Here is a 17,844-nt window from a genome sequence, read left to right as displayed (position 1 = left end):
AGCAGTGTTACGTTACGCGTGTTGCAGGTTGCAGATCGAGAAAGGAGACAAAGCGTAGAGAGAGAAAGAGAGAGAGAATAGTGCATGAAATCGAAAGAAGAAAAAAAAAAATAGAGAGAGAGAGAGGAGAGGGTTTAAGGAGAAAGAGAGAGAGAGACTCTCACCCTCTCTCTCTTCTTCCTCTCCCTTCCCCTTCTCAGATGCCAGCAATTTCCGGGGCCCTCTTTCAACATTTATATTTTCTTTTCTTTTTTTGAATTTTTCCAAAAATTGCAGTTATTTTCGCTCATAATTTGCTTTTCAGTTTCTTTCGAGCTTTTTTTGGGTGTGACTGTGAATCTGTGATGTGTGTTACGAACAAAAATAGAAAATAGAAATTCTTTTTTTTTTTTTTTTTTACTTTTTTTGTGATTAGCTATTGTTATTGACTTAATGATCTGGCAGAGTGAAAGTATGGACCCAATGCTGTCCCACGTGGCAGTCCCTATCATGGTGGAGCCAGTGAGTGCCACGTAGGTCACAAGCGGTTATCATCGCAGAAATTTAGGTGCAGCCTACACAAGTGTATATAATGATAAAGGAGAGCTAGTGTGAATATAATGTTACTTATTTTGTAACACAATAGTCATAGACTAATTTCAAACAAATTATATATTTAGTGCATTTCAAAAAAAACTATGTAAGTTACTTATTTTGTATTAATTAGGTTAATTTAATTATAGATAAAAGTGTTTATCATTTTAAATGACATAAAGTTATGTCATTTAAATATAAAGATAGACATAAGAAAAAAAATTATTTAAAATTTAAATTAAAAAAAATTATCCACTGTCTTTCTCCCATGATTTTCATTTTTTGTGTCTATCTCTCTTAAAATGACATAACTTATGTCATTTGAAATGACAAACATCAAATCCTTAATTATAATATTATTACTTGATTTAACTTTTTGATAATAAATTGTTTATGCATGCTCTTGCTTATCACCATATTGAGTACGCATATTATTGATCGAAGATGTTGAAGGTGTATATACAAAAACATTTTCAGGTATATGCAGATTAAAGTGATAATTTAGCTAGTATCAATAAAAATTGATTACTTATAAAGTTATTTTTAAATAATTATCACTATGATAATATTATAATTGTTGAATAGGCATCGTTATTCGTACAACCGAATCGTTCATTGTATAAAGTATGTTTGCTTGTTATCAAAAGAAGAAAAAAAAAGTATGTTTGCTGGCCTCTATTTAAGCTAATTAATATATATATATATATATATATATATGGGAAATAATACTCTCATGTCACATGAGATTACATTATTTTTCTACACAAATTCGTTTTTCGTGCCAATTAATTTTTCTTTTTTTTAATATAAAATATGGGATCCACATTTAACTTCTCTCTACTTTTTTTCTCTCCTACAATCCTACAACATAAGAAAACTTAAACCCTATATATATATATATGGGCTTGGTGTTTGTCATTTTAAATGACATAAGTTATGTCATTTTAGGAAGAGATAGACACAGAAAATGAAAATCATTGGAGAGAGAAAGTGGGTGGTTTTTTTTTTAATTTAAAATTTAAATAAAAAAATTTATTCTGTGTCTATCTCTCTCCTAAAATGACATAATTTTATGTCATTTAAGATGATAAACACTTTTCCCTATATATATATATATTGGGTATTTTTGTTATTAATTATTTCATGTTAAATAAGAAATGTTTAGGGTTGCAACTGACGAAAAAACACAGTAATTAAAACAATAACTAACTTGTTATAAAAAATAAAAAAAAAACAATAACTAACTTTAATTTGAGAAAAATAATAATTATTAGTTATGAGGAAAGTTATACTTACAACTTTTTTTTACAACATTTTACAACCATATCTTAACATCGTTGATTTCCGCCAATCAACGGTTATCATTTATTGTAAATTAATAATTAATTAATAAGTTTAATTTGCGAAATCATAACCGTTGATTGGCGGAAATTAACGGTGTTAAGATATGGTTGTAAGAGGTTGTAAAAAAAAAGTTATAAGTATAACCTTCCTCATTAGTTATATATATATATATAGTTGTGTCTTCTTATTTATGAATTTTTAGTTTACAACGACCACGTCTTTCATTATTATTTTTTATTATATTATATTATATATTATTCAGTAGTTAGAGAAGAATATATAAACAGCCTTGTCTATTTTTATCAAAAGCAAATTAGCCTTAATTTAATGAAGTTAATACCATGATAATCGAATGGGTTGGCAATTTTAATCTTTTTTGTGGATGTGTATAAGTCGTTCTGTCGATTCTAGGTATCAACTGGGGAAGAAAACCTTCACTCTAGTTATGCTTAATCATTAATTAGGTATTTGTAAATAATTGAAATTTCACCTCATTAACTAATTTTTAGTAGTTAAGAAAATAGATAAAATGCAAATTTTCAATAATCATATATAAATTACTCTTTTTTTTTTTTGGTAATCTATAAATTACTTCTATTAATACAAAAAATAAATTCCGAAAAAAGTAGATAAATATGTAAACAAAATCAGAACATCATTGATGGCTTTCAAATTTAGGCTCAAAGACAACTTTTTGTATTTATATAAATTCTATGCATCGATAGTAAATTAAAATAGGACTTCCATCATTAACACAAAAATGTTTTTATCACCATTATATAAGAATCTAGTAAAATTAAATTAGGCATTTAACATGATGAAAATTCTTTTAATGGAAATAAATTTGCATTTATTTATTTTTAATTTAACATCTCATTAATATTTCATATACATTATATAAAATAAAGATATGCTATCGATATTAAATGAAAAATAAAGAATTAAATCCAGAAGGGATTGTACAATCCAAAATTTTAAGTTACAAAAACACCTCTTATAAAAAAAATATAATCATATTGCTTTATATATTTGTAAATGTGAAATTTCAATTTCAAGAAACATAAAGATGTTCAAAAAATTAAATACAACAAGTTTTATAAAATGTTCATGTCAAATTTTAGTATCACGGACTGTACAATATTTCCTTTTAAATGTTTAATTAGTATATTCAATACAAAACAATATATATATATATATATATATATATATATATATATATATATATATATATATATTTTAGTAGACTGAAACAAAAAACATCAGAAATTTATCAAGAAAGAAAATTTGTCTTCTAGTAATGTTGTAGAGAGGAACATGGTTACCATTAAACTATGCTTCAATTTGAATGAGTCATACGAAAATTGTGCTGTTCGAATTTGATTTGAAATTTGAAAATATTTGTAGATTACGTTGTGTCAGTAGAAGACAGAACAAGTACAGTATTTAATAATGATTAATTATAAGATGATACACTTGGTGAATTTTCAACTGATCGATCGGAAATAATAATAATAATAATAATAATAATAATTGGATGAAGAGGACCCACTCAAGGTGAGGACCCCCACTCCCCATTTCATAACATTGCCATGTGAAATTCTGGCATGGCCTTAAACACTCAAACTGAAAATTGACCTTCATTAAGAATGAGAATGTGCAAGTTAGAACTCACAACCATACATCCCACTGGAAAAGTTAGAACTTAGCTAACGGATGCATTGAGAATGCGACCCCTTCTATAGAATTCATTACCCGTGGGGAATTTTCGAAGGGAAATATATGGATAACTCAAACATGACTTTTTTAGCTGAACTCCAACATGACCATAGTGATTCCTTGGAAATCTTTTCACATATTGCAAATGCAACGAGGATTAATGCCAAAACAAGAGACATGCTTTCAAAAAGAAAAAGAAATAGTCACATTATTATTCTTGTATTATATAGTTTGTGTTTGGATCATGTGTCCTGAGGTTTCATCACCTTATCACCCAAATCATTAAAATATTGCAGTTGTCTTTTTTTTTCGTGTATTTACAATTGCTTATTAAATTATAAAGTTTTGATGAAGAATATACAAAATGCAAGAGTTTTGATAATAACAAATAGGAAAAAGTGTGTATTATTTTAAAGGATGTAAAGTTGTGTCATTTTAAGTAAGAGAAAGAGATAGATAAAGGTGGAAAGAGAGAGTGTACAAAAAAAAATAAAGATGAGGTCTCACCTCTTTGTAAGAGTGAAATGACAAGTTATGTCATTTAAAATGACAAACAATTTTCCCTAACAAATAAAACATGGAAAGAAGACTTCAAAAAATTACAACTAGCAACAATAAAAAAGGGGTCTAAGAGGACAACCATCCAAGGCAATATATGTGAAGTCCATCAAGAAATTGACAAAGCTCAAAGAAGATCAATACTCTAGCTACAAAGGAAGAACCTAAGTTCAAGAATCCTCAAGTAGTGTACTTATAGGACTTAAGTTGATCAAAATTGCATGAATGAGCTCAAAGTGATAATGGTTTTTCAAATAGCATAATTCATAACTTTAAATTCTTAAAAGATTATTTGAAAAACCAATAGAAAATGTTCTTGACATGTTTTTAGAACCTTGAAATATTTCTTCCAAGTCAATGACATGCACTTCGAAAGGTTGGAGGCATTGATTATCTAAGTTAGAACTATTTTGAATTGCACTTTCTGCCTTTGATAAGATAGGATTCAAATCCCTCGTGTTTAGCATTCGAATCCTACCTTCGTGGAACAGATTTGAATCCATTAATGAAGGATTCAAATTCTTCAATGTTGATTAAAGGGATTTGAATCACTCACGAAAAGAATTTGGATCCCTACTAGCTAGTAAGGCTAGTAACAACTATTTTTGTGGAGAAACTTGTTAGATTATTTCTCCTTAATTAGATACAAGTTCCAATGCATGGAAGAATGAAAAGGCTTCATGGGAAAATGAATGGACTTCATGGGAGAATGAAGAGTTGTATTGAAATCCTCCACATTAAATGAAGAAGAATCTAGAGCATTGAAGATATCCCTCTTAGGCATCTATAAATAGAGGAAGAGATTAGATCAACAAGTAAGGTGAAGAAATTCTTCATGAGATAAAGAACATGAGATAAAGAACCCGACTGAATACCTCTGGGGAGAAGTTTGAGTGAGACCTCTCTAGGGAAGTTTGAGATTACCATCATTATAGGTGATGAATGATTATTTGAGAGTACCTCTAAAGAGATGTTTGAGTGTTAGACCTCTTTAGGGACGTTTGATGTCACCACCATGTTTGGTGAAGCTTGATTGTACTTCCAGTGAAAGGCTAAAGAAGTTTGACTATTGTAACCCATTATTTTTATAATGGAAGTTTGATTCTGAACTAGTGTCGCGTGGATTCTGAACTTGAGGGTCCGACTTGACCCAACAAAACTCATATATACTCATTTATTTATTCTCCAACTGATTTTGATCACTATTCCATTGGTTATTAAGCCTTAATTGACTGATTTCATTGCCCTTACTCTTTCTACATTCATTTATTTCATCATCTTCACCATATATCACTTTGAGCTTTATTCTTGAGATTTTATCACTACCATTTGAGCTTCAATTTGTATCATTTGTACTTTAAGAGCACCTATCCATTATCAACTCTTTACATTTATCTCTAAATTGCATTACTTGATTGTATTCGTTTGTTTAATAGCTCTTATATTGATCACACACTAGCATCTTCACTTAGAACTATTTGTGTTAAATCAATAAATTGAAGAAATAATTTTTCAAAATATTAAAATAGACATTTTATGAATTTTTTTTTATAAAACTTAATTCACCTTATTCGAAGCCACTTTTTTAACAATATATAATATCATCAATCTTAAAGTACTTTTTGTCATTCTGAGACTAGCGTATTGTTTAAGGATTAAAGGGAGAGTAAGAAATTTACCCGACGTCAACTAGTTCTAATCAAATCCAACATTGTGATCCAAAAGCAAAAAAGAAGCGAGTTTATAGGAAAAAAGAAGTGTGTGGTACGTTGTATCATTGTACTCTATCCTGTTAAATTAGAACATGATTTATAATGAAGACTTAATTAATTCCATTAATCGATTTGAAAATAAAAAGTTGATTAGTTTGTCGAGTATGGATTTAGATAATAGTGATAAATTACTGATAATTGTAGAATTAGTATTAATAAATGTGAATGAGGAATAGTATCGCATTTATTTATTTATTGAGACGCAAATCTTGACATTATATATATTTATAATGTTAGTGATCATGCTGCACGTACTCTTGTACCAATTGTTTCTATCTTTGTCTAGGACATAGTAATCCTAACGAAAGCAGCATCCAGGAACGCTTTGCGACAAAAGGATTGGACAATGTTGTTTGCATTCAAGCGTCTAACTTAGTTAATAAGAAATAAAGGTGCAACGAAATTGTGTTCTCCCCCTTTGCAATAATAGAGAGTCTCCGTCATAACTTTTGTAATACGTTAAGTGGATCATGGGTTCCACTCATTATTGACAACCTATCATATGTCCACATCTGACAGTTCTCTCTAGTGTAGTCTCTATGTTCTTTCCTTTTCAAAAACAAATTTCAAGTTGAATGTGCTCTAATTTATAAATGGCGTGGCTCAAAAAGAAGGAAAGAACAAGCAAATCTTTTTGCCTTTTTAAAAAATTAAAAACCTTGTCGGGTTTTTTATTAGAATAAATCATATAACAAAAATATTTAATTTTCGCAAAGATAGGATTTGAAATCTATTTTTTTAAAGATGGCATAGTCTTGAAAGAAAAATTTCTGTTTTTTCACTGCAAACTCTTGAGAAATTTCTTTCCTTATTATATTAATTAATAAAAAAATAGAAATGTCACCTTTGTTTTTGATAAAAATTGAAAGTTCTTCTAAATTATATAAGGGTCCCATTTTTCTCGTATTGTCGGAAAGAAATTATTTTATGCAAAAAAAAAAATCACTATATATTACGAGTAATATATACTTATAAGTTATAGGGTTTGGTATTTGTCATTTTAAATGACATAAGTTATGTCATTTTAAGAGAGAGATAGACACAAGAAATAAAAATTATGGGGGAGAGAAAGTGGGTAATTTTTTTTTAATTTAAATTTTAAATAAAAAAAATTTTCTTGTGTCTATCTCTCTCTTAAAATGATATAATTTTATATCATTTAAAATGATAAACACTTTTTCCTAAGTTATAATGGTAAAATTATTTTTTTTCTCACCGCCACCTCAGCCGAGAAAATCTGAGGAGAAAGAAAGAAAAATAACTTTAATATTATAATTATGTACTATTTATAATATATAATTTATTTATTTTTTGTAGGATAGATTTTTTTCCCCAATGATTTCCGACCATATAAAGTAATGTTTAGATTACTGGGCTTTGACACTTGCACTCTGCCTTGTTGTGGACCTTTGTTCGTTGCTGCGCAAAACACATTAAAATGGCCCAAATGGAAAGAAAAAGAATTGCTCGGTCACATGTGTAGGATTATAGGGATGAGACTTTAAGGCTGCGCATGACAACCATTCTAATTTCTGGTACTGTTTCTGAAAAAAATGATTTTTTTCTATTTTTGTGCTTTGGAAGAGTTCTGAGAATTAGAATTACGTTTGTTAACATATTTTATTTTTCCTCCGAGAATTAAAATTACGTTTGTTAACACAATTTCTTTTTTCATTCTGAGAATTAGAATTTCATTTGTATTGGGTTGCTGTATTATAAGAAATTGCAGGTTTGGAATTGTTTACCAATAACAACATCTGGCAATTCACGGTGAACGAAAAGGATTACCTAGGTAACTCAATTTCTGTCCAAAATGGGTACCCATAAACCTGCAAAAACAGCAATAACAGTTACTTCATTAGGAAACAGTGTTCCAAGAAGTTAAATTCCTCACAGGCATTTTATCAAACAGCATCCTGGCAGTTCCCATATCACCAAACATAGAATACATTGAAAGGAGAGAATTGCCCACATAAATATCTGACTCCAACCCATCAACCAACACCAAAGCATGAACCTTCCTACCCAATTCATAAACCAAAAGGTCACCACACGCCTTGAGAACAGATGGAGAAAACAAGAGAGATAGAAAAAACATAGGACCAAAAGAAGACCAGAGGGACGAATACCAAGTGGGAGACAGAATAACCATTCAAAAGGGGTTGTTCTGGTACGCTGCCATAGTCAGTGAGTGGGTGAGAGTGTGAGAGAAAACTGATTCTCTTTTTGTGCTCAGAATTAGAAAAGCAAAAAAAAATTGATTTTTTTTTTGTTCCCCAGCATAAAAAAAAAAACGGTTCATCCCTGGAACAAAAAAATAAACCGATTTTATCAAACGCAATTCTCATCCATTTTTGTTCCCGGGAACAGAAATTAAAAAAAAAAACTCATTCCGGGAAGGTTGTCATGCACACCCTAAACCAAGTAATAAGTTCATTGGGGATTGAAATGAATAATCATTCTTATTTTATAATTAGGCATTTTGTATTAAGGATTGTTTTTTGAAATAAAATTACAAGAATACAATAGTTATCTATGGCATAAAAAGAAAGAAGCAATCTTAACAAACAACCACTGGTTTAAGGAATTTGTTCTCCTTATTTAGAGATGTTGAGTTTAGTGAAACAAAATAATTGTTGAGAGTTACCTCTAGTATGGGTGCAAATAATTTTCATTAACATCTCTAAATGTGAGAGAGTTAATCCCTACCTCCCTCTATCTTGCACTTCTATATACAGCTTTTTCAGTTTGTTATATTGATGATGGTAGGTGTAATGTATATCCCAATTCCCAACAACTGGGTGGAACTGCGGAGAGCTTCCTAGCCATCCAATTAATTATTACAAGCTTTAGTTGGACACCTGTTTTATTAAAAATTGTAGTGTTAAAAATGCAGGCTAGTTCATGTTTAGTTAGTATTATATAAAAAAAATTAGAAAAACAGATTATTCTTACACTTATTCTTAATTACTGATCCATTTATATCTAATAGTTTATATAATTCAACAATTAGACCGTTAAATATAAATAAAATCAATAACCAAAATTGAATATGTAATTTATACTAATATAATATGATCTTGACCGTTAAAAAAAAATATTTTTTTGTACGGTTTAGATTTACAATTGGAAAGGTATATAATATTTCCATGATTAGTGGATATAATTCAATGATATCATGCGTGAATGTATCACTTTGTGTGTAGAATCTTAATGAATTACCCATTTTTTTTAAGACTCTTGTCCTTTTGTTTATGGATCCCTTTTATTTCCCATCAAACTAAAGATACGTCGGCTAGTGCTGCACGCTCGCAATAAAAAAGTCGTCCACTATGTCAAATGCTGAAAACACACACTGCTCATGTCCAAAACCTTAAAGAGGGAAATATAAGAGAATGCTCATTTGTTTCATTTATTTAATTTTAATTTTTTTTCTTTTGTATCTCGTGCAGTATATATACTGTAAGTAAACTTTTCTCAAATTTGTAGTTGATATCAGATTTGTAAATATGACTACTATTTTTTTAAAAAAAGAAAAAAACTGTAGATGGTTGTGATTTATAACTAAAATCAGTTCAATAAATCAAATTGGATGATATATATGTAAAGTAGAGCGTAAGATATTCAAAATTTGAATACAATACGTATAGTGTATTATTTAGCCAATTTTTTGTATCATAAATTATGAATCGTAAATAATTATAAGATACAAAATATATTAAAAAATAATTTTAAAATATATAATATACTTAATAATTAATATCATATAAATTCAAATTCCAAAAAAAATTTATATTACAATATGAGGTCTTTTTCTCTTATTATTCTTGTTAGCAATATCATTTCATTTATCAAGCCAGTTGACATCATCTTACGTTTGTATGATGCTGCCTTTATTTTTATCATTCATGTTGGCTTTAATATTTTGAGGAATTAAAAAATAAAAATATACATAACAAAATATATATTTATTTAATTATTTTCTTTATTAATATAATTTTTTTAGATTGATTTTTGAATTTAAATTACAAACCAAATCTGTATTTTCTTTTCCTTATTAATAATAATTTTTGTAGATTTTATTTTGAATTTATATCACGAATCAAATCTTTATTTTTTTATATTAAAAATTATAATTTTTTAATTGATTTTCGTATAGTACGATACACTATACAGTACCGTATCGTATGATACAATATCGTATCGTTCGATACAACTCCCTTTTCGATACATCCCTTGATATGTATTGCTAAGCTTGTGAATTGTATCGTATCGCTATCGTATCGTATAAGACTAATAACTATGTTCATAATACATACTTTTTTCTATAATATTTTTTTCAAGGGTTGAGTGTGTCCTTTTAATTTTTTGAACTATGTATTACGGGTAGTACATAATTATAATATGAAAAGTTACTCTCTTTTTTTCTCCATGTCAATTGAAGTGACTGAGGAGAGAGATTTTTTTTTCTTCATATTATAACTATATACTGCGTGTAGTATATAGTATTAAAAATTAAAAAGACACAACTTGTGTCCTTTAAAAGGACAAACTTTTTTCCTTTTTTTCAATTTAATTGTAGAATATATTTTTTATCACATACTTAAAATTAGTCAATATAATCAACCTAGTGACAATAAAAAGTTTAAACTTTTTTCTAATTTTAATGTGATCCAATTAAACTAAACCTAGTTATGCCTTTAAAATCGGTTGGGTTCATGGATCTTGATTAGTTGTTAAAACGCTACACATAACCTTGATTAGTGACTACATGCAATAGTGTGTATATTGTCCTCCTCGGTTCTTGTGCATTCGCAACAACTAACAAGGATATGGCAAGTAGTGCTGTTTGTTCCTCTTCATTTGTTGCATTTTCTCCCAAAAAGTATGATGTTTTTGTAAGCTTTAGAGGAGAGGACACACGCAGCAATTTCACTAGTCATCTTATCACTGCCTTGTGTCAAAGATCAATCAAAACCTTCGTAGACTACAAGCTTGAGAGAGGAGAGGAGATTTCACAAGCACTCACCGATGCAATTGAGGACTCAAATGTGTCCCTGATTGTCTTCTCAGAAAACTTTGCTTCCTCAAAATGGTGCTTGGAGGAACTCACCAAGATACTCGAATGTAAGAGGAATCAGGGACAAGTTGTTATACCTGTGTTCTATAAAGTTGACCCTTCACATGTCCGAAAGCATACTATGAAGCAAGCATTCGCAAAACATGAGCAAGATTCAGCTGCTCTCAAAGTGAACAAGTGGAAGGCTTCTCTCACTGAAGCAGCCAATTTAGCTGGCTGGGACTCCCGGACCTATAGGTAAGTATATATACCTTTCTCAAAATAATGAAAAACTAAAACTTCTCAAAGATAATTATGCGTATTTAATTTTTTTTTTCAAACCTATATATGTTACTAGTTGCCATATATTAGTGTCGATTTCCAAAATACTATTACTGTTCACATGATCGATGGCAGTTGTATTTTAACATAGATAAATCAAAAAGGCAATTGTTACAATTCTTGGTATAGAGCTACCAAGAATCACCCCAGAAAACCGACACACAGAAACGGAAAACATAAAGAACAACACCAGAAATTTATACTTGGTTCAGAAATTCTTGTAAAAGAATTTCCTACATCCAAGTTGGCCAGTGAGGGTCAAACGCCCTCTAGCATGCACTCTTATTCAGAAACAGATAATAGGTACAAAGAGTTCAAGATACTAAACTTGTAACTCTAACAATACAGCATATACAAGGCATATAACAGAGAAAGAAAAACAGAACTACAAAGATACATCACATGTACACTATCACAGTACATATAAAAACAAGAACTTGCAAACTAAAGACGTGTAAAGGAAAGGTTTCACCGATCATGCATCCAGCTCCACCAAAACCGTGGATTACTCCATGGGAGCTCACAACCTCTTCTGCAACCAAGAAAAGCTCCACGATGCAACACCTCCTCACCAACGTTTGCAAGAATCTCCAGAAAGTAAACCGATCAAACTATGTATCTTTGTAATAGGAACAACTTTCTCAACAACCTTGTGATGAGATTCACAAGTTTTCACACTCAAATCGTCCTCACAGGTTTTTGACACAAACCCTAAGTTTCCCTTTCTTGTTCAGAGAAAAAGAAAGAACCGAGAGAGAGAGAGAGAGAGAGAGAGAGAGAGAGAGGAATCACAAATTGAATGCCACGTTATGCCTGAAAAATCTGAGCCTCAGCGTTAAATGAAAGCATAGGTATTATAATATCAACCAATTTCAACTTAACCAAAAACGGCAGCGTATTTGCAATGCAGCTGATATAACAAATATCAATGTATGTGGGCCTTACCAATAAACACAGTAGGATATATTTTAGGCCCAATAGCAAACAAACAGGTACCACATGGTTTAGAAAATACAGTTTAACAAATCTCCACCTATTTACTAAACATACAGCAGAACACAGTGCACACCAGAGTTTTCTGACGTTTAACCCAAGGCCTATGCTATGCATGCAATTTAGGGAGGTTTTATTTTTAACAAATTTAGAGCCTCCCTAAATTTACTAAGAGGAACAGTCTTAGTCAAAATATCTGCAGGATTAATTTCAGTTGGTATTTTATTTACACTAACCTGACCATTACTAATTATTTCCCTTATGAAATGCAACCTAACATCTATATGCTTGGTCCTTTCATGGTATGCACCATTTTTGGACAGGTGCATGGCAGATTGAGAATCAGAAAATACCTTAGGAGGGTCCTTACCTAGACCCAACTCAGAGACAATTCCATGTAGCCACATTGCCTCCTTGACAGCTTCTGTGAGAGCCACATACTCTGCTTCAGTTGTGGAGAGTGCCACAATGTGTTGCAAGCTTGCTTTCCAGCTCACCACATTTCCTCCCACACAGAAAACAAAACCAGTTAGAGATCTTCTTTTGTCAAGATCAGCAGCATAGTCAGAATCACAATAACCAGTAATATCACAATTAACTGAGTTTTGAGCAGTATAATGAATGCAGCAATCAACAGAGCCACTAAGGTATCTAAGCAACCATTTCACAGCATTCCAATGTTCCTTAGATGGTTTACTCATGTATCTACTTACTACACTAACACCATAAGCAATATCAAGCCTAGATCCTATCATGGCATACATTAGGCATCCAACAACATTAGAATATGGAATGTTGCACATAAAAGTAGCCTCATCCGAGGCTAACTCACCATCTACAGCTTTTAACCTGAAGTGACCAGCAAGGGGAACACTTACAGGTTTTGCCAGGTACATGTCAAAGGTCTTTAAGACCTTTTTCACATACTCAGATTGAGAGAGAGTCAATATCCTCTCATCTCTTTTCCTTGTAATGTCCATGCCAAGTATCCTTTTGGCTGGACCAAGGAACTTCATCTCAAATTCCTTTTTCAACAATGATTTCAGATTATTAATTTCATTTATGTCCTTAGATGCAATTAACATGTCATCAACATAAATCAACAAGTAGATAAAACAGTCATCATGCAGTTGTTTAAAGTACACACAATGATCAAAACTACTCCTATTAAAGCCTTTGGACAAAACAAAGTCATCGAATCTCTTATACCACTGCCTAGGGGCTTGTTTTAACCCATAAAGGGACCTTTTCAAAAGGCACACTTTGTTCTCAGCCCCCTTTTTTATAAACCCTTCGGGTTGCTCCATGAATATGAGCTCTTCAAGGCTGCCATGCAAGAAGGCAGTCTTGACATCCAATTGTTCCAATTCTAAATCATGAATTGCAACAACTGAAAGTATGAGCCTAATTGAAACATGTTTCACAACAGGGGAGAATATTTCATTGTAATCAACCCCCTCAACTTGTGAAAAACCCTTAGCAACAACCCTTGCCTTAAACCTGTCAGCTTCAACACCTGGGATTTCTGGCTTCCTTTTAAAAATCCATTTGCATCCAATCACCTTCTTGTTCTTTGGATGCTCCACCAAAACCCAAGTCTTATTTTTCTCAAGAGACTCCATCTCTTCCTTCATGGCTTTTAGCCAATGAATTTTAGAATCCAGCCTCATAGCCTCTTGGTATGAGCTGGGTTCATTAAACTCCAGCACATCTCCAACTTGGAGTGCAAATGCTATGACATCTGCATGTGCAAAACGACTTGGAGGTCTTATATTCCTCCTAGTCCTATCTCTGGATAGAAAATAATCCTCTAGATTATCTCTATCCAGTTCCACATCATGCTCCTCAATGGGAATGTCATTCCCATCATCTTGAACTTCAGCAACAGTGTGCTGTAGTTCATTTTCAGCCACATTAGGTTGCTGCCCAGTGTTGTTGGGCAGCTCCACCTCCAACTCAACAGTCCTAGGAGGATGCTCTTTGTCACTCAGTTTGGATATGTCTTTATAGAATGTGTTTTCTTCGAAAATCACATCTCTACTTATGACACACTTCCTTTCAGCTATGAGCCATAGCTTATATCCCTTAACACCTGAAGGATAACCAACAAAGACAGATTTAACAGCTCTAGGACTCAACTTATCTTGTTTTACATGCATGTATGCAAGACAACCAAATGGTTTTAAGTGTCCTAGACTTGGTGGCTTACTAGACCAAAGCTCCATAGGGGTTTTAAGACCTATAACTGTGGATGGGCTCCTATTTATAAGGTAACAGGCTGTGGAAACAGCCTCAGCCCAAAAAGATTTTGGGAGACCAGATTCAGCCAGCATACATCTGACCTTATTTAGGATGGTTCTATTCATCCTTTCAGCCACCCCATTTTGTTGGGGTGTTTCAGCACAGGTTCTGGGCCTCTTAATACCATGCTCATTGCAAAAATCAAAAAATTGATTATTGCAAAACTCAAGCCCATTATCAGTCCTTAGGACCTTGACTTTCTTATCAGTTTCATTCTCTACAAGGGTCTTCCAATTCTTGAAGCTATCAAAGGCTTGATCCTTTTGCTTCAAGAACATGGTCCATACTCTTCTAGAATATGAATCCACAATAGAAAGGAAGTAATGGCAACCAGAGAGAGAAGGGGGAACATTAGGAGATCCCCACAAATCAGAGTGTATGTAATCAAGGACTGATTTAGAAAAATTTGAAGAACTAGGAAAGGGTAACTTGTGTGTTTTCCCTAAAATGCAATTTTCACAGAAATCAACACAAGTTACTTTCTTAGGACTTAAAATACCTTGTTTACATAATTCAGACAGACCCTGGTTGCTGATATGACCCATTCTCTTATGCCAGAGAACAGATTCATCATCCTTGGCTGCTGTTATACAGCTTTAGGATGAAACAGCATGACCCTGTAATATGTACATGCCATTAATTAACCTTCCTTCCATTAGAATCTCACTACCCTTAATTAAGAACAGTGAGTGAACCTTGCTCACTCTTGAATAACAGCCCACTTGAGTCAAGCATACCTAGAGAAATTAAATTTCTCCTCAAGTCAGGGACACACCTCACTTCTTTGAGGATTTTATGGCTGCCATCAGCCATTAGAAACTTGACAGCCCGAATCCCTTCTATTTGACAGATCTGGTCATTCCCCATAAGGACCTTTCCACCCTTTTGGAACCTTAAACCAGCAAGCCACTCCTTCCTAGGAGTAATGTGAAATGTGCAACCTGAATCCATAACCCATTCAGCCTCAAAGCCCTTATTAGACACCATAAGGACTTCAGCACCCTCACACCCACTAAGTAAATTTGCATACTCAGTTTTAGTTGCTGCCTTTTCAGCTCCCTTATTATTTTCAGGGCAATTCTTCTTAATATGCCCTTCTTTATGACACAACCAGCAGGTAAGTTTACCTTTTGGCTGCTCCTTATTTTTATTACCTTGTGTGTTCTGGTTAGGTTGGGATACATTATTGTTTCCCTTCCATTTATTTTTAAATTTCCCTTTCTTGTTCCCTTTTCCCTTCACAACCAGCCCCTCAGCATGAGACTTTTTATGGGAGAGTATTTCAACCTCCCTTGCTTTCAAAGCTTCAGTTATCTCATCTAAGTCCATTCCCCCTTTGCTATATTTTATAGCATCTTTTACACCCCTATAAGAATCTGGAACAGAATTCAAGAGGATCAAAATTTGATCCTCATTTGAGGCAGTTGCCCCAGCATTATCCAGATCTAAGGTGAGTTTGTTAAACTCATCAAGATTGTCCTCCAGGCACTTGGAAGGATCCATCTTGAAGGAAAAGAATTTCTCCTTCAAAAACATCTTGTTTGGGGCAAATTTAGTTTGATAGAGAGCCTTAAGCTTTTCCCAAAGCTCTCTAGGATTAGTTATCTTACAAACACGCCTAAGGACACTATCAGACAGATTTACAACAATTAGACTATGAGCTAAAGCCATTAAGTCTTTTAGTTCCTTGGGTGTCAGGGAATTAGGAAGATCCTTTTCAGGACCAACAACATCCTCACACTTCTGTTGGACCAAGACAGCCATCATCTTGATCTTCCACATGTTAAAGTCACCCCTCCCATCAAACTTCTCTACCTCAACCTTGGTGATACCCATCCTCTTTAGCTTCCAACAGCAGATAGCACGAGGACCAGAGGGAAAAAGACAGAGAACACGAAACAGAAACAGATACTGACCAGAAGAAAAAAGGAACCAAGAACCTAAGCTCTTGATACCACTTGTTACAATTCTTGGTATAGAGCTACCAAGAATCACCCCAGAAAACCGACACACAGAAACGGAAAACATAAAGAACAACACCAGAAATTTATACTTGGTTCAGAAATTCTTGTAAAAGAATTTCCTACATCCAAGTTGGCCAGTGAGGGTCAAACGCCCTCTAGCATGCACTCTTATTCAGAAACAGATAATAGGTACAAAGAGTTCAAGATACTAAACTTGTAACTCTAACAATACAGCATATACAAGGCATATAACAGAGAAAGAAAAACATAACTACAAAGATACATCACATGTACACTATCACAGTACATATAAAAACAAGAACTTGCAAACTAAAGACGTGTAAAGGAAAGGTTTCACCGATCATGCATCCAGCTCCACCAAAACCGTGGATTACTCCATGGGAGCTCACAACCTCTTCTGCAACCAAGAAAAGCTCCACGATGCAACACCTCCTCACCAACGTTTGCAAGAATCTCCAGAAAGTAAACCGATTAAACTATGTATCTTTGTAATAGGAACAACTTTCTCAACAGCCTTGTGATGAGATTCACAAGTTTTCACACTCAAATCGTCCTCACAGGTTTTTGACACAAACCCTAAGTTTCCCTTTCTTGTTCAGAGAAAAAGAAAGAACCGAGAGAGAGAGAGAGAGAGAGATCAAGGAATCACAAATTGAATGCCACGTTATGCCTGAAAAATCTGAGCCTCAGCGTTAAATGAAAGCATAGGTATTATAATATCAACCAATTTCAACTTAACCAAAAACGGCAGCGTATTTGCAATGCAGCTGATATAACAAATATCAATGTATGTGGGCCTTACCAATAAACACAGTAGGATATATTTTAGGCCCAATAGCAAACAAACAGGTACAACATGGTTTAGAAAATACAGTTTAACAGCAATATAAATTCTTTCAAATATAACATGCCCAACAACATTTACCACTACTATATATATAAAGTGAAAAATCTAGGTTAATATTATGACTCAATTAGTTAAATATAGAGGTAACTTTTTATATTTATGACATGAGATTAGAAATTATCTACAACATGAGAGTTTTTTTTCAAATATATATATATATATATATATATATATATATATATATATATATATATATATGGGAAAAATGTTTCTGCAGTTACTGAAGATAAGTTATCTACATTTATTCTCAAAACGACGTCATTTTGGTATTGAAATCTTAAAAAATTATAAATA

The 17,844-nt window shown here is 32.4% G+C and overlaps 1 protein-coding gene across 1 annotated transcript; it reads left to right on the top strand.

Annotated features, from left to right (window-relative positions):
• The first annotated feature begins 10,795 nt into the window (after nt 1–10,795).
• Nucleotides 10,796–11,284, top strand: LOC133313050 (disease resistance protein RPV1-like). Its single transcript, XM_061514356.1, has one exon. The coding sequence runs from the start codon at nt 10,796–10,798 to the stop codon at nt 11,282–11,284; it is 489 nt and encodes a 162-aa protein (XP_061370340.1).
• Nucleotides 11,285–17,844: the final 6,560 nt, after the last annotated feature.

Source organism: Gastrolobium bilobum, unplaced genomic scaffold (genome assembly GCF_033153095.1).
Source record: "Gastrolobium bilobum isolate Gb01-03AN ecotype WA unplaced genomic scaffold, APGP_CSIRO_Gbil_v1 utg4095, whole genome shotgun sequence".
In the NCBI taxonomy this organism is placed as follows: domain Eukaryota; kingdom Viridiplantae; phylum Streptophyta; class Magnoliopsida; order Fabales; family Fabaceae; genus Gastrolobium; species Gastrolobium bilobum.
The sequence above is the reverse complement of the archived record's forward strand: the minus strand, read 5'-3'. Positions and strand labels throughout refer to the sequence as shown.